Consider the following 21,951-nt stretch of genomic DNA (forward strand, 5'->3'; position numbering starts at 1 on the left):
GCTTTAATAGTGATTTCTGTGTGAAGAGTGCAAAGTCCCATGCTGGTGGATGCCATTGACTGATACCACCATCTGTCTTTGAGTGAAATGGCCTGGAAGAGACGTGCGCTCATGCTCCTTTTGCTCTAATTTCAGGTACATTAAGATCGGGGACAAGGAGTGTGACTTCAACCCTGCTTTCCGTCTCATCCTCCACACAAAGCTGGCAAACCCCCATTTCCAACCCGAGCTGCAAGCACAGTGCACCCTCATCAACTTCACCGTCACGCGAGATGGCTTGGAGGACCAGCTGCTCGCGGCGGTGGTCAACATGGAGAGGCCTGACTTGGAAGAGCTTAAGGTCAGTAGCTGGGAGTTTACACTGGGAGCAAGTATAAATAATAATAATAATAACAACATTAAAAATAATAATAATAATTAATAATTATTACTGTAATTTAAAATAAATAGCATTCTGTGTGCAAGGTTGCAGAGATTGCTGAGCTGATCATAAAATCAGGAGATTTTCCTTGAATGACAAACACTGAGGAATATTTTTCTTCAGTCTTTTGTTTTCTTGGTATTTTGGGGACACTTAAACTGCAATTTCAAGTTTTTTCTCAAAAAATTTGGGTAAGAAACTCTTTCTTTTCCTGCTCTTCTTGGAAATGGAAACTGAGATTCTCATTATGTCAGGTTTTTCTGGACTTCACAGATTTAATTTTGGAGGTAGGACTAATCTCATTTAATTTTAGGCACTTACGGTATAGAGTCCCACTGTAAATACTGTGAGGCTGGTAACAAAATTTTTCTGTTCTGGTTCTTCTTTCCACTTGTTTGTAACAGGCCAAAATGTTCTCTCTTGCTATCTCTCTCTCTCTCTTATAATAAGTACAGCTTCAGTTTCAAGGTAGTTTTTTTAAGAAAATCCTTTGTTCTAATGGCACATTTAGCACTGTGACAAATACGTATAATACTAAATATTTACTGAGAGTGGGAATAAATTTACTGCACATGTTCAGTCAGGCCAGGCCAGTTTTGTAATAATCTTTTCATTTAATGATGTTCTAAAGCACGTTAACTATGCAGCCTTAATGATGCATTTAGTTTTAACCAGGCTCATGTGCTAATGAGCCAAAAGATGGCATCAAAAATACATAATGAACTGATTTAATGTGTAAGCCATGGCTATCTCGCTGGGACCATGAGAGACCCAAAGCCTCTTGATCAGGCACCCTCGCACACGCTCAGCACTGGGTTGCAGATGCTACAAAGAGCCCCTTTCCTTTGCTGGTTTGCACTGAAGGGGTTGGGGGCATGGCCACGATTAGCATAGCAGTGTCATTAACTGCTGTTACGTTACGGACCGTTCCTCTTAGCCTCGGCAGCGTCGCTGTTAATGGTTGCTGTCACAATAAGAAAGATAAATTCAATATCATTTGTAGTCAACAAATCCACAATTAGGCTCTGAAAATTAGTAACTCAAAATGGGCAGCACTTCCCTCTCATGCTGTAAAAGAACTGTGTATTAGAAAACAGCGAAAATGATGTGAATTAGGGATTGCTTCTTTTGAAGTTCCTGCTTCTTCAGGGCGTGCGTGTTGTGGAAGAAGGGGGGTGGGCACAGGCCAAGGGAAATGCATCCCTGGGCCCAGCTATGCCACCAGCTGTGGGGGATATGGGGCTGTGGTCTCGTTTCAGAAAGCACTAAGCAGATACAGATTGGTGTGGGTTGTAATTTTCTTTTCCTTTAAGAATATTTAAGACTTTTTTTCTCTGTATCACCACAGCAAGATAATACCAGAGCCCACTCTCTCTCCTCTCCCTCTCATCTGCTTCCCTCCTGCTACAGTCCTGCTGCCCCAGCAGATATCAGGGAGGAGAAAACCACCCTGGTATTCAAGATGTTCTGCTGGATGGGGAACAGTCAGTCAAAAAAAATCTCTTCCCTGCCGGGCTAAAAGCAGAGACTTGTCTCCTTAGACATGGTGAGGGGGTTTAGCAACGGCTGCAGGTGCACTGACCTCTGCGATAACTGCTGGCCAGGGGCTCTGTACCTTCTTCTGCCCCTAGTCTACTTACTGATGTGGAAAAAGCCACCAGGGCTGTTGTCTGGTAGCTGGAGGGAGCTCCTTGAAGACATAGATTTGAACCTTTGGATGCCCCAAAGGAGAGGCCACTTCTCTAGGTGTGTTTTAATCCATCTTCTCTACCCTGGGACAAAAGGGACAGGTGTTTGGTGTCTGGGGAAGGTTTAGGGTTCTGGCTCGTGGGCAGATGGAGGTGACTCCTGCAGTACTGCGCAACAGTTACTGAGCTCAGAATCCTGTTATGGGCAAAGATGGAGCACACCTTATATGTGGAGCCCAGAATTAATTGTTAATAACCTGATCAAAATTAATTAAACAACTATTATTAATCCAATTACAATAACTAACATTTTTTAAATGTTTTCCCAACACAGTCTGTTTCCATAATATTTTTCTTTATTGATTCCCGGTTATTCAATCTTTTTGTTCCCTCTTATCTTTGAAGCTATCTTTACCTAATTCACAGGATTGCACTCCTGTTACAATGGGTCTTCAGAGTCTGAGACCACATTTGCACTCTACCATAGTTTGGTTATGGAGACAGAGCAATCTGTCCGGACTAACTCCTTGCTCTGGCTCTAGTGTAATGCCAGGCTAAAACAGGTTAAGGCAGTAGTGACCTGGCTGTGAGACAATCCCAGCTAAGAGAAGCTGAAACCAATTTAGGCCAAAGCAAGCAAAGCCAAGTCCTGAGTCCCTCCCTCTCAGGTCATTAGAAACCCTCTGGCCTTTAACTAGTCTCATTTGCAATTTCCTTTTGCAAGGATGACTGTGGCCCATGTGCTGGTGGCGCTGCCTGTGGTCCACCTACTCTTACCAGGGCTGGTTTCAGGTATTCCCCACCTTCACCAGACTTCACTGTTTGGACTGAGATCTCTTAAATGGCATTTTCCTCAAATTCATTGTCTGTTTAGTGATGAGAACAGCCTTAAGAAGAATATTTTGGCAGCTGCATCCCAAGCTATAGGTAGAAAAGCCATGAGTTAGGGTCCTGCCTTGTTGATTCAGTAGGTGAAGTGTGTGTGAAAGTCCCTGGACATTTAGGCTGTGATGGACAGCATTGAGGTTCTTCTTCAGGGAAGAAGGTGCTCTGCAGCAGTGGACTGAAAATACAGCAATTTTTTTTTCTCTGGTTTGTAATTAAAATAATACAATAAAACCAGCAGAAAGGACAAGGAGAGGAAGGTGGCTGCTGTGACTGTGCTAGGAAGGGCTTGGTAGTGAATCCTGCAAAAGTGGCCTGTAGCTCTGGTGAACTTTTTTTTCATGGAACGAAATTTTGAAGGCTCTCAGAGCAACCTCTTTCCCAGAAGTAGTGCTGTTATATGTCAACTGTGAAATAACAGATAATGAGTTCCATTGCAGAAATAAGAAATGATGACCTTGCTACTGCTGAAAACAATAGCATGATAAAGCTGCAACAGATGCAGGCTGTTGTGGGGAATGCAGCATTGTATGCACTTCTAAGGGTGCGTTTCAGAAATTGCGTGGCTATTACAAGCTATTGGAGCAAAAATCACACGCATCCTCATTAATAACTCCGGGGCTTACAGTCCATGGTCTGGAATAATAGCTTGCAAAATGTCATTTTTCAAGGCATGCTATGCTTGAATGACAAGAACACACAAAATTAACCATGTTAGTTTTCTCTTTCAAGACTTGTAAAATATTTACCACCATGGGCAAACTCCCGTGTGTAACGCCTACAGAACAGGCCTTTAAAAACAGCCGTTATAGCTGAAATACCAATAAAAGGCATGCTTCGGTGCACACTCTGCTGAATACTTGGGTTGACATTAACATGGAATGAGTGTGCGTGCCGCAAGTATACAAAATTTCAGCTCAAATATTGAAAGAGATAGTTAATGAAAGAGTTAGTTAATCTGCTTGAAAATCTCTGACAGCAGAGCAAATACTGCTGGCTCCTTTATGTGTTGTGGGATTGGAGGAGACATAGGGTCACACTTCCCATTTCTGGGGCTCTTCCAGACCCCGTAGGTGGTTGGAAGGTGTGGTTAAGTTTTCCAAAAACTGTCTTTGGAGCATTAAACCACTTGGTTTATGACACTGAATCTGTCATTTGCCACTCACCATAGCCCAGAACTTGTCTCAATTCCATGTGCGCCATGTCTGCTACTTCATGGAGCTGGCTATTTTTTGCAGCACTGTTTTGCAAGTTACTTGAATTTCTTGGTTGTGTCACTTAAATACAGGCTGAGGTTTTAAAACTGTGTGTCACACAGTAGTGTTTTACGTGCCAGGTTGTTAACGATTGACTTCATTTATGTAGAGAATAGTCACCAGGCTTATTATATCTTAGCAGCATCCAAATCAGATGCACAGCTTTCTCACAGGATGTTTTCTGCGATCATGCTAAAAATAGGCATTCACAATAGGACCATATAGTGGAATCACATAATATACCTGAAGTCCCAGAAAGATGCCATTTCCCTGAGCAAACACATAGAATAGGGCAATCACATTTCATGGGAGAAAGCCTATTCTGGAAGATCAGTTCAAAAAGGAGCCAGATGAGAGACTTTGTTTCCACCATGAACAGCGTTAATGACTGGTATTTCTGCAGAAGAGAGGGAAATGGAACAAGTGTCTGGGGAGAACTGAGGGGGCATTTCACAAAAATTGGAAGAATTTGCACTATAATTCAGAAGATCTGTCCTTGAGGCAAGATGGTTGCTACTGGTCTGTATCTGCTTGGCCACGTTTGTGCTGAATTTGCAAATCCTTTGGCAAAGGGACTTTGTCTTTGCATGTACAGCTTCTAGCACAGTAAGCCACTGGTCCCAGTGAGATTTTGAGGCCAGAATGTAAACGGGAGCAGCAATCAAGTGAGGCTGTGACTTTGCCCTCAGTTCTGAGCCTGAGATGCGTTGTGCTCATCATCATCATCAAGTGAGCTTGCTGTGGTTTTTGCCATCAGGTTTTAACCCCATGGTCCTCATTGCTGGTGTGACTGGTGTTGGTGTGTAGTGGCAAGTGCAGAGGTTTACCAGGAGGGGTGCGAAACAGCAGGGACTATCCACGCTGACTTGAGCCCAATAAATATATACTTCTAAGTCAGAGATGCAGGATGTATGTTTGAGATGGGGGATGAAGGTCTTTTCCTCCTGATTCGTTTGCAGCATTTAATACAGTCCTAGTGAAAGGGCTCAGTTTTCTTGGTGCTATCTGTGCTGTTAAAGGTTTCTCTGAGTTGATGGCTTGTTGGATACGGAGTGGTCCCCAGAGCTCTGCTCATGTCCAGGAGTCGCAAAGAGCAGGGATAAGCAATATTGGACTATGGTAATTGTCAGTTAGAAGCCTGTTCCCATGTGAAGGTGGTTAATCCTTACTTTACCATGTGTTTTGTGGCTAAAACTTTCTGAATTTAATATTTGCAGTCAGATCTCACAAAGCAACAGAATGGATTCAAAATCACCTTGAAAACCTTAGAGGACAACTTGCTCTCTCGGCTGTCATCAGCATCTGGGAACTTCCTGGGAGACACGGCGTTGGTGGAGAACTTGGAGATCACTAAACAGACTGCTGCAGAAATTGAAGAGAAGGTACAAAGACAGTGATAGCCTAGAGAAAAGCATGTACGTGATGTTATCTTTAAGAATTTCTGGGTGGAACTTCTTTACTCTGCCTGTCTCTGCCCCTTCTGCTGAGTAGAGAATAGAAAGTGGTATAAATTGAAGTGATGTCCATTCTGGACAGCTTCAAGCCATTTAGTTCTTTGGAGATTTTATATGTTAAATGGCCTATTTAAGACCAACAGAAAACATCAATGCCTGATGTAAAGACAATAAAATTTACACACTGTATAAAGGCAGCTTTAAACTCTTCCAGCGTAATCCTGAATACATCACACTTCCTCAATTAAGATGGATTTTAGTACTGACTGGGGACTGGAATCTGTTGAGTTTGCGATCTCAAGTAAATCTGCAAGAACTTGGGTATTTCATACCCTTCTGTTCCTTAGAGTATAAATCAGCGTTTGTATTAGCTGTGCAGTGTCAGCATTGCCACCTGCCTAGTTCACCTTGCTGGCTAGGTGGGGTTAGCTAAATGCACAGTGGTTTTCCCCTGCCACTGAGGAAACTTCAGAAGTGTGGTTGTCATGCCAGGATTGGGATGGGTCTCCTGTATGGCCATTCTCAACTGCTTCCCTCAGCAGTCCTCCCATCTTCACAGCCCACGTTTGTCCTCCTCCAGCCCACTGGCCCATGCTGCCTGGATAGGTTACCCATGTGCTACCGTTGGGCTGGAACTGCCTTTCACTTCCGAGCACTGTAGCCCGAGCCACCAAGGAACTAAGTGATCCTCCACATTAAAAATGGGAATTATTTCTGCTAGCCATTTGTGGTACATCAGATGCATTCAGCTCCCTAAGGAGGGTTTGTTTGAATCCCTAAAGGTGATGTTGAAGACATGTTTTGACCTGGCAAGCTTGGCATCTCCCTCTTGAAGTAGGTGTTCTTGAAGTGCTTCATTTTCTAAACAAGTTGTGGTTGTAAAGCTGGTCACTGCCAGTTCTGTGGCAACAGGGATGAATTTTGGAGTTTGCACCTGGTTTTTATGAGTTTGATACCACATGGAAAGCTGTCTCAGGGCCCCGTTAGAGGTCTGCTTCTCAAGTCAACCTTTACTTTGTTCTTGGTCTGTCTACCCAAAGAAGAATGTTCAGCCAACAATTTCCTTCCTTGTGGAAGTCCTCCTTGCTATATTTATGGAAAACAACGGTCTTCCCACCTCTGGCTTTTATTTTACTAGATTTATTAATCATTTGGTGAATGGAATATCTAAAAGTTAGTTGCTTACGTCTAAGCTAGACTCTGGGCTCCCTTTCTAGTCAGTGGAGAGAGACATGGGTGCTGCCAGAAGGAGACTCATTTGATGTAGACAGGTGATTCACGGCCCATGTGGATGCTTGTTTCTGCAGTAGATGTTGAAGCTGCTCTTTGGGGAACTTAGATATTACAGTCCATCATTGCTCATGGGGATGTGCGAACAGGCTAATCCCACAGATCCCAACGTGTGTTGGTTGCACACAACAGATTAAGGCTCAGTCTGTGCTTCATTAGGAAGGTTTGATGTACCCCAGCCAGATATGCTCACACCAGCTCAGGTCACGGCAGAGGGAGACCCAGTGGTGTGCGTTTCGGTGGGGGCTGTGTCATGCTCTGCTGGCTCGTACAACATGTGCTGAGCCCTTTTCTGCCACATCCCCATTGCATGGTTTTCTGAGCTAGCCGTATCAGCACTGGCTTGGCAGCATGTGGCTGTGCTGTGAGACACTTATGACTGTGCATAGCGAGAGCCTAAAAGAATCCCTGAGAGGCTCGAGGATGTCACTTTATGCTGCTGAAGCGGAATGAAAGAATGAACAGTACTGAGACGATAATGGGGTGATGTATCTGCCAAAAGGATTTTCACCGTGTCCATCACAGCAGCTATGCAGACACCTGGCCAGCAAGGTAGAGGTGCGTTAAATGCTGGTGAGGAAAGGCAGCAAATAGCTGTTATAAATTAGAAGTTCTCAGCCTTGGGGGAAGCTGCCTCGAGAGCAGCACTAAGTCTGTTCAGCCCTGTGTTATTAATGACCTGCACAGGAGGGGGGCAATTAGCAGGAGAAACTCATTGATGAGAAAAACAATTCCAGTTAGTCAAAAGCAGGGATCCTAGTGAGAAGCCTGGAGGGGGCTTGGGAAAACAGAAGATTAGGCAACCGGGTGGTAAATGCAGTTAAATGGAGAATATGCCGGAGGAAGGGGGATGCTGGGGGTGGGCAGCTCAAGCCTGGCTGCACCATGGTTCTGAGAGCAAGGGCTGGTCCCTGCAGTGGTCGCATGCGGGTTGCCTACTGCGTGGCCTGAGTCTTTGTGGCAGATGTCAACCCTTCCCTGGGCTGCATACTCAATTCACAAAGATGTTTTCACAGTAATTCTGTGTTTTCCTCCCAGGTCCAGGAATCTAAGGTGACAGAAACCAAGATTAATGAGGCCAGAGAGCACTACAGGCCTGCTGCTGCACGGGCCTCTCTGCTGTACTTCACCATGAATGACCTCCATGCCATCCATCCCATGTACCAGTTCTCTCTGAAGGTACTGAATATGATCCAGCAGTGTGCCCAGGTGGCCAAGAAATAGTATGACCAGCAGGAGTAGGGAGGTGATCGTGCCCACGTACTCAGCGCTGGTGAGGCCGCACCTCCAATCCTGTGTTCAGTTTTGGGCCCCTCACTCCAAGAAGGACATTGAGGTGCTGGAGCGTGTCCAGAGAAGGGCGACGAAGCTGGTGAGGGGTCTGGAGCACAAGTCTTATGAGGACCGGCTGAGGGAGCTGGGGTTGTTTAGTCTGGAGAAGAGGAGGCTGAGGGGAGACCTCATTGCTCTCTACAACTACCTGAAAGGAGGTTGTGGGGAGGTGGGTGCTGGTCTCTTCTCCCAAGTGACGAGTGACAGGACAAGAGGAAATGGCCTCAAGTTGCGCCAGGGGAGGTTTATATTGGATATTAGGAAAAACTTCTGCACCAAAAGGGTTGTCAGACATTGGACCAGGCAGGCAGGGAGGTGGTTGAGTCACCATCCCTGGAGGTTCTTAAAAGACGTGTGGATGAGGCGCTTAGGGTCATGGTTTAGTGGTGGACTTAGCAGGGTTAGGTTAATGGTTGGACTTGATGATCTTAAAGGTCTTTTCCAACCTAAATGATTCTATGATTCTACTGTCCCCATGAGCTGTGGGCCATGCCCCGGCCTGCAGGAGGCAGTGCCACTGCTTCTTACTCTACTTTCTCTTTCTTCTTTCTTCTTTCAAAATCATTGTCTCAGGACTCTTGGGGAAATTTGAAGTCCCAGACAAAAAGGTGATCTAACCTAAACCATTCTGCTGATGTGGTTTTATGGAAGTTTCCTGTAATTTATTTCTTTATATGTTTACTTAATATACATTACACTTAACTTGTGTTGCGATATTGTTTAGCGCTCATTGGGAAAGATTTGTCCAAAACTCGTTGCAAATGCTGAGCAGAGTGCCTTCATCGCTGCCCTCGGTGGAAGGAGCAGAGTTTCAGCAGCACCTGCAAAGAGCCAGTGAGGAGTGGTCTGAATGCCAAAAGAAAGGTCCCTCTGTATTGAGTGCTGAGTGTGGGCCAGGGTCCCTACTTGGCTCTGAATTTGCCAGTCAGCCCACCCCAGGTGGTTAGATTGGGATCAGCTTAGATAGGCCTTAATTAGCTTTTCTTTCTTTTGCTTGGTTTCCTTCAAAGCAGTTGAAGTCTCGCGGAAAGACACAGTCTGACTTAGCGATGTGTTAACATCCTTTATTACTAAAAATCCAGGAAGTTTCTCTGCAAAGCAGAATCTTACAAGCCATTTGTTCTTTATTCCATATTCACAGCCTTGGCCTGGCAGAACAAGATGAGCAATGGATTTAAGAGATATCATATGGGGAAAGAGCCAACAAAGTACTTTTTTCTATGTATTTTATGTATTTATGCACAGAGATTTTGCACAGCATTTGGAGTCACTTGCTCCATCAGCTAATCTTCTCTTTGTATTTACATTGGTTCTGTATCTGTCATGTCATCAGGGTCATAATGCCTGTGCAGATATTTCGTAAGTTAACAGGAATTGCCACAGCCCTTAGCAATTATCCAAGACCTTGATGTTCAAACAGTCCTGACGTCCCAAATGACACAGTATTAAAACATCGTATCACTCTCTAAACACAGTCCTGTCCTACTGAGACCACATGATCAGGAATTTATTGCCATCTTCTATACAAAAGGCAAGTCATTCCTACTTCCATCTCTACAACCTAAGAAGGGTCCCAAGCAGCTGGGCTTTCAGGAGCTTGGATGCTTCCTGCATTTCCATTACAAAAGCCTTCCAGGTAGTCAACAGCATGGTGTGAAATCTAACTTTGGGTTAGTATCTGTGTATGGTCAATGTGAAGGAAAAGGTAGTATATGCATAAGTTGAACGTTCACTGCCTTTTGGTATGTGCCTGCACACATGCTAATCTACAGTCTGGAGGAGTCCTCTGGAGGGCTGTGTTTCTGTTCTTCTCACAATGTTATATGGCCATCAGACAAACAAGCAAGCCCACAGCCTAAAATGCCCTTAGACTAGGAGTCCAGATGGGATTTATGGGCACGTTACCACCTTGCAGTGTGGCCGCTGGCAGTCTCAGCTACAGGCATGCTCATGATGGCAGTATGAACACCCCAATGGAGACCATGCTGGGAGAGAGACCACTTCTTGCCCTGTGCTCCTAAAATAAATGTGGAAGAGATATAACCAAAGGGTCTGTGCTCCAAAGGCCTTGCTACTTTTCTGTCTTGCCTAAATAGACCACTCTTCCCTGCATAGCAAGTGTAGCTCTGTAGTACATGGACATGTTACATGGAGAGCTAGGAATGATATCCCTCCTCTGGAGAACATTCCCACATGGAGCTGTTCTCACCGGAACACCTGGAGAACATTTCCAACAAGACTGGTTGTTTTCAATGTCATTATGACTACTCATAGTTATGGGGCTGAACCATTCCACTTGCCATGTGGCAGCAGAGCCCAGTGGGAAGCTAGTAGCTTTTGTGGGAATGAGAGCATGACCATGTTTTCCAAGTTTCTTGACTATCTTTGAGACATCAGTGCTTCTCTTTATGGCAGGTGTGAATAGACTGAGATTCTACTTTCCACAACGGAAGAGCTAGATCTTTAGAATGAAATCTATGACCAGTAGTGAGTTCATAGTTAATGTCTTTGCTTCATGTTTGGGCATCACTTAATCAGTTGTTTTCTGTTCCTTGACTGGTAGGAAGAGGGGTTTCTTTCAAGCCATCCCCTCTATCTTTGAAGCTGCTTAGTCAGGGGTCACCCCTTTCTGTGCTCTGCATATGCTGCCCAAGACGCTGGGGAAGTCTTGGTCCCTGAGCAGCTTCTAAGGACCTGCTGCAGTAAAAATGAAAGTGCAGACAATCCCTTGCCTTGGCAGAGTAGTCTCAATAGGTCTGGCCAGGCGTATTTCAGGTTATTTAGAGAAGAGTTCTGGTTTTAATGTTTTAATAAATGGAAGACCTTTTTTTATCACAGGAGAAAGGTATTTTGGGGGATAGAGGGTTAAATGAGATAACATCCTAGTCTAGAACTTCTTCCAAATGATTTGTTACCTTGACAAGTGACCTGGAAAATGTAACTGAGAAGATAATACAATATTTTGAGCCTCATCCACAAAGAAGCTTTTCTTTTTGATATCTACGACTCATATGTTGAAATAATTTTACCAGGAAAATGTACAGAGTATCTTTTGTGCAAGGGTGCCCTTTGAAAGATTCATTCCTTACACATTCATAGTAGATACAGGAGTTTCTGTGGTTTCACCTTTAATCTATATCTTCTGTATTTTGTTTGTTTTATGTTTTCTAGTTAACATTAGCATTGTGTAAAAATACATAGAAAATTATTGGGTGAAATGTTTTTATCTAATAAATTTTGATGACAGATCATAAAACATCGTGTGAAGATGCACAGAGATGATTTTAAAATATTTACCACACAGCTAGAAGCCCATTATAAATTAGAGCACACAAGATTTATATGCTACTCTGCAGCATGTTGTAACACAATTTTAAGAAATGTTAAGCAGGAAAATGCATTCTGCAATTATTTAATAATGCAGTAGGTATCAATGTTACTTTAATCCGTTAAGGCATCATTTTTCCTTTGTAGTACCCTAAAAATAATGCTGCCAACACAGTCGTGCCTCGTCCACTTGGTGCTATTAATTTGTATTGGACTGATTATTTCCTATGAGCTGAGTCCCAGTGTATGGAGCCTTTGCATTGCTAATTAGGCTTTTTTTTCTTTTTCTTTTTCCAGTTGCATTTGATAATTTGCTAATAAGTTTTCTTTGGATGGCTCGAAAGTTTTTTGTCTTTTCTCATTTAGATCAGAAATATTGTTAGAAAATCCTTAGTATCTTAGATAAGAGCATCATTCTCGATGCATGCACCCACTGCTGAGGGGACTTTACTGCCTGGTTAATCCCACTTCCACAAGGTGAAGTCCTACCTGCCTTTCTAATCTAGTCCTTCGCTGAATCCAGACATTAAAATACTCATGGGACTTTTTTTTTTATTTATTTATTTAAGGGAATTCCTTTCTTCTAAGTTGAAACATTTGTGAAATGGGAGGTATGCTTTCTTCTGGGAATGCCACTATCTTTTGGCTCAACATTTGCAGAGAAAGTGGACTGTGTAATCCCTGTGAGAGAAGACATTTGGTCAGAGAAATGTTTCCTATATCCATTGTGTTTTAATTCAGTCAGCCTGTCTCTGCACTGCTTTCTTAAGCCGAGGAGAGCGCAATGTCACAGGGAATGTCATCATTGCCTGGCTGTATGTTCCTGAAAAAGCAGCTAAAGGCTGATACGTGGTCTGGTCTCTAGATGTGTTGCCCTGCCTCCTGGAGCTGATGGGCCACACTGCTGGGCAGATGGGAATGCTTTGTTTGTGGCCCCAGAGATACGTTATCTGAGTTTGCTTCACTTATTGCAACACTTCAGATGATACCCAGGAGCGTGCAAAGAGCATCTAGAAACCACTGGTGTCCTGTGTCTCCCCACCTAGGCGTTCAGCATCGTGTTTCAGAAAGCCATTGAGAGGGCACCTCCAGATGAGAGCCTCGCAGTTCGTGTGCTGAACCTCATCGATAGCATTACCTTCTCTGTGTTCCAGTACACAACCCGGGGGCTGTTTGAGTGTGATAAATTGACCTACACTGCTCAAGTTACCTTCCAGGTAAACATCACCATTTCATGCAATTTGTATGCAATGATATATTTTACAGGCAAAGGTGTTGGCACGCAGAGAAATCTCAGACTGTCACAGCTGTGGCCTTCAGCATCAGGGCAGCAAATACAAGGGCTGGGGAACTGATTTTCTTCTCTGCCTCTCTTGCTGATAACAGTCACAGATGCTGTGTTTGATCTGCATTATGCTGACAAACGGTTGTTTGAGAGAGGAATACCTGCTTGCAGGACCTGAAAAAAAGGACAAAGCAAGCTGGTCTTGAAGTCTTACTGGTTTTATCCAAAAGAAATGTTTGCTACATAGCTGCTGTCTTTTGCCTAGTATTTTAGTATAATATTTAGTCCACCATCTGAGCAAGGACACCTTTGTATATCCCTATGCTGAAATCAAATTCAATCAATAAATAGTGCTTGGCATGATGTTGCGAAGTTGTTATTAAGTTTGTGCAGTGAATGACTGTAGAATGACTGACATGTAGAATGCAGGTATGAACCAAGTTTGAACGGCTGAAACACTGTGCAGGTCTAGTTAACCTTGATGCAGTGATTGCTGTGACTTTTTAAATTCTACATAACAAAATACTATCTGTAGAAGGGAAAGTAAGTATCTATATTCACACATATATATACATATATAAAAAAATGGACTCTAACAATATATGTCTCTAACAATATGTGTAAAAAGTCAGCTTATATTTTGCAATGTCAGCCTTAATTCTGACACAAAGAATACCTACATTTTCTAACATATCTCTCTAAATAAAGTGTTTAAGTAGCACATATTGTACTTGTAACGACACTAAGCATTAAAAAGAGTTAACGGGTAACTTTAAGCTGTCAGGAAAACCAGCATCCACAGTTTCAGTGTGTGAGTCATGAGGCACAGGATTCTCCCATATAAAAAAGCCGTTGGCTCTTGCACTGAGTACCTCATTACCATCGTTGGTGGAAGAGCTGCCAGGCACACTTCAGATGCCATTGCCAAGGAGGCAATAATGAGATACAGTCTAGGATCTGTGACAAGGAAATGACAAACTTGCCACTCCAGCACTGTTCTTTTTCCACCCAGAATTGGTGTTCAGGGTTTTGGAGTTTGTCTCTGAGATTTCAGAAGTCTGGCAGAGCACTTGGAGCAGTGGCTCCAGCTGGGCTCATGAGCATGTATGGCTTTCCAGAATTACCTCGAACATTGCTTTGGCAGTCTTACTCCATGTATTCCCGAAAGCCACCATTGGTGGTAAAAATATTGGTGGTAGCTGAATAGCCCAGGTGCTCTGCAGTGTTTGAGACCTCAGGGACCTACTTATTCTCGTGGTGCATACACCATAAGGTGTTTTGTTTTGGTTTTGGTTGGTTGGTTCATTTTTCAAAACACTTTTGAGTATGTCTCCACTTACTTTCAAAACTGAACAAGGTAGTGAGAGATGGACCAGACCTTGGTATCATGCCCTAGGGATGCATGCCCCGGTTCCTTTCAAGACAGCTGCCTGTTCTCTAGCTGCAGATATCAAGCACAGGGACCTGCAGCACACCCTGCAGCCTGTGTATCTGATGGCAGGGACTTCTCAGTGTGCTATCTATGAACCTGGATCACAGCCCTTGGTACATAGTTTTCCCAGACTTTGGTCCTCTTACATTACCAGTCTCCATACTCAGTCCTGGTCCTCTTTTGGGGAGACCCAAAGCACCTACATGGTATGATTCATCACACCCCTCCAACCTGGAGCACTTTGTACTTCTTAGCCACACTTTGGCAGCTACGTGAGTTGAATAATTAATCTGCTAGAGTATATTTCTGCTCTGTATCCTGGCTGCTCAGGGATATTTTGTTTGTTTGGAATTACAGATACTTCTGATGAGTAAAGAAATCAACACAGTAGAACTGGATTTCCTACTAAGATACCCAGCACAGACCAGAGTCACAAGCCCTGTGGAGTTCCTGTCTAATCACTCCTGGGGAGGAATCAAGGTACCTGTTTTACTTGAACTGTGTGATATCAGTATCCCTTATCTCCTCTAAAAGCCTTTCAGCAGCCTTCAGGTTGGTCCTTACAGCATTTGGTGAACAAAGTTCTGACCGTACATGAGAAATAGCACAAAAATGCCGCAGAAATGGAGAGTTCTGTAGGTACAAGACCAACTTTGTGGGCTCTTCAAGACTGATGATCTGTGTGACCCGAGAAGGTGATTTTTCCCTCTGAGATTTCGGCTTTTCTCTGTCTGCAAGAGAGGAATGAGAATATCCTCTGGTTTTTATGGTTATAGATTGTAAAGGACATGGAGATCTTCACTGTATTTGGGAGGAGGTGGGAACTTAAGGTAGAAACGACCATCTGCAGAGATGTGCCGGGGGTAGAGTAGTGACAGCTGACAGACCTGCAAAAAAGTACTGCCATGGCAATGCAAAGGTCTAACAGCTGCCATGTGTTTGGAGCAAGAGGTGAGGAAGAGCACCCCAAAGAGATGTGAGTTAGCCCATCTTTGCTCCTATCTGTCAACAAATGCAAATTGTGCTAGATTTGAACCTGATGGTTGTACTTGATGATCTTACAGGTCTTTTCCAACCTTAGTGATTCTGTGATTTGGCAGGGTGTGATTTGTTTTCTGGAGGGGTTTAAAATGTTCTTCAAATTAGGCATGCTCATTCGCACCTTGTTGGAGCTGAGATTGTATCTCTTGTTCTATTGTGGCTTCCGATCAGTCTCTGGCACCTGCTGTGATTTAAGAATCAGTTTTATTTATAGCATGCTGCCTTCATGGGACATTTCTCTGGTGCTATAAAGTAGGAAGTGAAGACATCCTGCTTTCATTGGGATAGTTCTCAAATTTTCACCTGGGATATTGGGTTTTCCCTTTCTCTCCCTTCCACCATGCTACACAGATGATGTGTCTGGTTCCTGGAGGGTAACGAGACAAAACATCTTCATCCAGGCCCAAGACTTCTCTGATATTCTTTTCCTGTTTGTATTGTTTTGTGGAGATTTCCAGAGTTTTGCTGGAGCCCTGGCTTATGGTGCCACATGCCTTTCTAGGCAAGCACTTGCTAGGTTGTGCTTCACTTGGCAAACACTGTCTTTTAAGGTAGCACAGAGTTGGAGCTCTAAGTTGCAGACTGCAGTTCAGAAGTCAAATGAAGCTGATATTTCTAACCCAGGCCACCCATAGCAATTTCAAATGGTAGCATAGAACAATTCTTGCCAGATGTATCTGCCCTGACCAGGAGTTATCATCTCTGTCTCTTCACTGGCAGTGAGGATGGGGCATCTGTCTCATTCTGTGCACGCATGCAACCTAGCTCATGTTGAAAATGTCACAGTCATGTTTTTAGCCATAAAATAAGCTTGGAACGTCTCACTAAACCATCCCTGTTCATCCTCTAAAAGGCATATTTCCATAATAATGGAGGAATCAAAAAAAATTCTACGCCCTTTCTTTAATCATCTTTTGTTCAGCGGTAGCGTTGAGCTGTTCAGACAGCAGCAGCTTTATTTTTGTTTCTCCTTTGAAGACAAATTAAATGGACACTTAGGGTCAACACACATAATCAGGGCAACTCAGCCATCAAGCCCGTGAAATAGATGCTTTGCAACAGCATATTTCGTCTTTCGGCTGTGCAGTGTGTATAGATTGTAGATGTACATACATATTATTGCTTGAAATCTCAGGCTTTCTCAACTCTGCTCTGTCCCTGCCCATGTTCAGTGTGGGGATATATAGGGTGAATGGTGCATTTCAGTTCTTCTGGAGTCTTTCTGGGTTGGAGTTCTTCACTGCTTGGGAGTGTTCAGCACTGCAAAGCTTCTTTCTACTTCAGTCCTCTAAGTTTCCTTTGGAAGGTGAACTTTCCACCATAGGTTTCAGAGGTTTCGGGATCTGATTCTCATTTTGGAGATCCTTTTATGTATCTTAGGAAACATATCAGTCTTGTAGTGCCCAAGGATGCCTTTGCTAGCCCTGCCTGCAGGTGGTACTTTCTCCAAGCAGATATCTAAGTTTGCAGGGAGTTTTCTTCTCTGTGAGATGATCCCTTCTGTGCTGGCCAGCTCCAATTCAACGTGGGTGAAATGGCTTTTCATGATCCCCGTGTGCTTCACCATGAGTGTTGCAACTGCATCACTACTGTGATGAAGTACAGCTGAGAGCTCAGGGTCATAAACACCAGAAGAAACATCAACTCCCAGTCCTTCATTCTTCAGACTTTATTCTTGCATCACTATTTGACAGATCCAGGAGAACAGGCATTTCTGTGCATAGAGTGTCAACGTACATAGCATACTGTATCTTAGCCTGTTATGAGACCAGCAGTAAGGAACTTCTACTCATCAGAGCTCGAAGAGCATCAGTGGCATCACTGAACAAGGTCTTTGCCCCTTCCCCCAGCTACGTGCCCCAGCTTTGACCCTACCAGCAGCCTGCACTCCGTCATCCCTCAGCCATCCAAAACTGATGCAGTGTTGGGTATTTAGCATGTGGTTATTGTGCACGTGGAGTAGCTGGAGACTTACCCTGTGGTAGGCAGGAATTGAGAGTGGCCTGTCACCTGAAGTTGCTTTGCAATAACTGATTCTCTTTGAGATGAGCCCTTGCAACTCAGCTTCCTCTCTCCCACTGAGTCTCTCGGGGTTTTTGGTTGAGATGGAAACTATGTGATGCCAAGAAGATGCCGCTCTGCACACCCTTTTGCTGAGCTGTGAGATGGCAGGATGTAAATGTGTCCAAGTGTGCTGCGGGTGTCGGGTGTCTCCAGCCTCAGCATGCATCTGCTGTCCTCATGAATTGCACATCTCAAAGAGTTGCATTTGCTGGTCAATAATCTGTGCCAATTTTATGTATTTCAGGATTTTCAGACAGTGAATTCTGTGTTATCAGATACTGAATACTCTTCAGATTGTCTTTTGTGATGATTGTAGTATTGATTTTACTATAAATAATATGGTTGGTGTCAACTTTATTAGTGTTTATGTTCTATTAATGTGTGTTGGTTTATTAGCCTTTGAGGTTTTGGCAAGTCCAGTTAATTGAGGCATGGCTTTAGTACAATCACATTTTGTCACAGACTGCTATAATTAGATTAATTAGTTATGGCTTCTATACAGCTTATTAGCAGGCTAAAATCTCCTTTTCTTTCATCAGGATGATTAAGTGCTGTAATAAATTGTTTCTTCAACAAAGCTTGAGAAAAGTACATTTCAGATTCATATTTCAAATTCGAAGTGGAATTTAGCATTCTGCTAATTTTTCACAGAAGCATTGCAAATGCTCCTGCACAAAGTGCTACTCTTGCCAGGGGATTCAGGCCAAGATAGTAATGCCAAAAGAAATCAATATTGAAATTTGTGGCCCATTCTGTGCCTCCCATTTTGGGCACATTAACTTCAAAGGAAACCTCATTAAATGTTGAGGACTCTGGACATGCAAATAGCCATGTGTGACTTGGCTTGTTATTTATTGTTGTTGTTTGATTAATAAAATACGTAGGCTAATAGTCCTTTGCAGTTGTGCAGCTCATGATGCTGCAGCATCTGACACACGTTTGTTTTAGTTTTCCAGCTTCTTTCAGTAAAAAAGTTCACTAAGAAGTTTCACAGAGCTTTTTGCTGTAATGTGTGCGCCAGTGAAGCAGCAATGTTTACTACTGAGTGAAGAAACCCACGTACCTGTCCAGAAGGGCACGGTTTTTAGGGAAAGATAATATCTTTCATTAGCTCTGCTGATAGACTTGGAAAAAACAGGTAAGTTTCAGGCTTTTTAGTGCTTCTTTAAGCCTGAAACAGGAATTGAATTCAAACCAAGTACAGGTCAAGAAAAACTTCTCTGAGCTTAACTTGATTCTGTTCAGCAGTCAGCCTATACGGGAGAAAAAGTAGCCCCTGTGGAGGCACGTTAGTTAGCTCTGGAGCAAGGTGAGATGTTAGCAAACACTGCCTCTGGGTCGTTGAAGGGTTAGTTAAGAGTAGAAAGGGGAGAAAACTGTTTCATTTAATGAAAGTAGTGCTTTTGCTGAGTCCCTGGCTATGGTGTACAATAGAGTTAGTCGTTTTGGTTCTAAGGACTGTCTTTTGCAGTTACCTAATATTGATGTCTTGAGAAGTCAAAAGTATGCTTTTACTCTTAATGAGGTTTCCAAGTGCCGAGTCCTACACTTGGGTCACAGTAACCCCATGCAAGGCTACAGGCTTGGGATGAGTGGCTGGAAAGCTGCCCCGCAGAAAAGGACCTGGGGGTGTTGATTGACAGCTGGCTGAAGATGAGCCAGCTGTGTGCCCAGGTGGCCAAGAAGGCCAACGGCATCCTGGCCTGTATCAGAAACAGTGTGGCCAGCAGGAGCAGGGAAGTGATCGTGCCCACGTACTCGGTGCTGGTGAGGCCACACCTCGAATCCTGTGTTTGGTTTTGGGCCCCTCACTCCAAGAAGGACATTGAGGTGCTGGAGTGTGTCCAGAGAAGGGTGACGAAGCTGGTGAGGGGTCTGGAGCACAAGTCTGATGAGGAGTGGCTGAGGGAGCTGGGGTTGTTCAGTCTGGAGAAGAGGAGGCTGAGGGGAGACCTTATCGCTCTCTACAACTACCTGAAAGGGGGTTGTAGAGAGGTGGGTGTTGGTCTCTTCTTCCAAGTGACAAGTGATAGGACAAGAGGAAATGGCCTCAAGTTGCGCCAGGGGAGGTTTAGATTGGATATTAGGAAAAATTTCTTCAGCAAAAGGGTTATCAGACATTGGAAGAGGTTGCCCAGGGAGGTGGTTGAGTCACCATCCCTGGAGGTTCTTAAAAGACGTGTGGATGAGGCGCTTAGGGACATGGTTTAGTGGTGGACTTAGCAGGGTTAGGTTTATGGTTGGACTTGATGATCTTAAAGGTCTTTTCCAACCTAAACTATTTCATTTCCTTTATTACAGTATGTTATACTTTCCTCACCCTCTGTGCTCCCAGCACTTAGCTTGAAAGTTTCTATTTTGGTTGGTACTTCTGAAAAAGTTTTTCATGTGCATGCAAGGTTGTCCATTTCTCCTGACTTGGTGGTTGGTTACCTTACCAATAAATGTGTGGAAACACCTTAGACCACAAAGGTACAATGAACCTACTGCATGAACTGCAGAGGATGTCAGGCCACAGCCATGTGCCAATGACCGTTTTGATATTCTTGTTGCAAGATTGAACTTAACATAGAATCAGTGTAGAGGTTATCCTCTGTAGGGTTTTTCCCCCATTTTTTCCTTCTTCCTTCACTGAAAGGTCTCCAGTGTCATAAAATGAAGGTGTTGATACCTGGATGGGAGATAAGTATTGTCTGAATTGAATTGGGTTTTATGGTTTTTAGGTCTTCCAGACTATGTCAAGATTAACAAGTAAAACGGGCCAGCAGCTGTTTTCTGGTCCTGGCAGTGTGTGACATGGCACAGTGTGAATCCATACAGCGAAACCAGAGAGACCTCATATATTGTTTACTGTGGACAGTCCCTGGAGTGTCCTAGCCCCCGGGCTATGTGCAGGCATTTTCTGAGAGCAAATGAGTTGGCCAAAGCCAAATGTGAGCCAGCAACATACCAGCAAACTGTGTGGCTCATGGTGAGCTTGTGCCTGGACCTCTTCTGTAGCCACAGATTCATGAGCGGATCAGCAGGCAAGAAAAAAGTGTGTATCTTATCACTGTATAGGTATGCTGGGGTAGATAGAAACTCCCACTCCCTATAGTCTGAGACAGTCTTACTCTGGAACAGCTTTGTAGATGCATGAGTGTGGTTTTAGTCCTGAGCTAATACGATCTGCCCATCAGTTGGGCTTATTAGCTTAAGCAAAGCCTCACATGAGGCACAGTTATGCATCTTTGGTTCAGTGCCTAGTGCCAAAAGTCCACGCTTGTGTTTCTCAGGGGTTCAGCAGAGCAGTTTGTGTTTGCCTAGAAAAGATCATATGAACGCACCCAGACTCAAGCTGGGCTCTTCCTGAGCTTCATCACTAATGAAGCCAGTGGTCATGCCCTTATGGTGTTCATTTTCATGGTTGCCTTTGCCAAAACCATCCCCTTTTAGAAGATGGGGGTGTTTCTCAGCCCATTGAGACTAGGTCAAGGTTGGGTGAATGGATTTCCCTGTGACCCTGGTGATCTCTGTTGTGAAATTCTCTCCATGCCATGCCCTTCCTGGGGAGCCATGTCCAATGTTGCCTTGTGGCCTTGTGCCTCCTGCAGAACTGCAGTCCCTGATCATCCGTGCATGCATCTGGCTCTCACCGCAGCAGCCTGTTCCCACAGGCTGGAGGCAGGCAGCTCTGGATCTCCTTTGCACAGATATGCATTTCCCAAGTCTGATTTTCTTTGTGATATTTTCTGCAGCGCCTCTTCATTGCTGAATGCAGATGTGTCCCATAGGATAAGTGAAGCTAGTTAATATACAGCAAGAATACACCTGGACAACTTGGATTACTTCTTCATCCCAATCATTTCCCTCATCTTTTTCTGAAGAGGAAGAATTTTCATTATGTAGATATGAAAACACTACTGAAAGGGTATTGTTTAATAAATGTAATGTTGAATAATGAGCTCTAAATACTGAATTCAGCTTTCGAGGAGGAGAACAGCAGTAGACAAAGTAGTATATTAACTCCATATTTATAATTTTGCAGAATGCAAATGATAAGATTGCGTGTGTGGCTTATGAGATAGAATATCAAATCATATATTTCACATTTAAGAAAAGTGGATTTTTTTGACAAAACCACAGAAATCTCTCCTCCAACTTTCACTTTTTGTACTTTTTCAGGCACTGAAATTTTTCATTCTTGTCCAAGATTCATTGTGACATAGTCTGCTGCCTATATTGTGTTCTTTGAACGTAAGCAAGGTCCTTTGATCAGGCTGGTCAAATATGCAAGGCTTGCAGCTCACAGCTTTCCATGTATATTCAGAATTATTATTATGCCAGAAAATCATAGTCTTAATTAAATCTCTTCCATTAACTCAGTTCTTCAGATGTACAACCTTTTAGCACATCTTTGGTAGAAAATATTGATTACGACACTTCGATGTGCATTTATCTGCTCTCATCTGGAAATTTTCTAAGGACATTCATCTC

The 21,951-nt window shown here is 43.6% G+C and overlaps 1 protein-coding gene across 1 annotated transcript in view; it reads left to right on the forward strand.

The window, feature by feature from the left end:
* Positions 1 to 21,951, forward strand: part of DNAH9 (dynein axonemal heavy chain 9) — a 215,543-nt gene that overhangs the window by 134,302 nt on the left and 59,290 nt on the right. The window contains exons 55-59 of the mRNA XM_059828377.1: positions 136 to 340; positions 5,468 to 5,632; positions 8,033 to 8,173; positions 12,700 to 12,870; positions 14,728 to 14,850. Of these exons, the coding sequence (XP_059684360.1) occupies positions 136 to 340; positions 5,468 to 5,632; positions 8,033 to 8,173; positions 12,700 to 12,870; positions 14,728 to 14,850 (805 nt within the window). The remainder of the gene's footprint in view (positions 1 to 135; positions 341 to 5,467; positions 5,633 to 8,032; positions 8,174 to 12,699; positions 12,871 to 14,727; positions 14,851 to 21,951) is intronic.

This window comes from Gavia stellata, chromosome 22 (genome assembly GCF_030936135.1).
Source record: "Gavia stellata isolate bGavSte3 chromosome 22, bGavSte3.hap2, whole genome shotgun sequence".
NCBI lineage: Eukaryota > Metazoa > Chordata > Aves > Gaviiformes > Gaviidae > Gavia > Gavia stellata.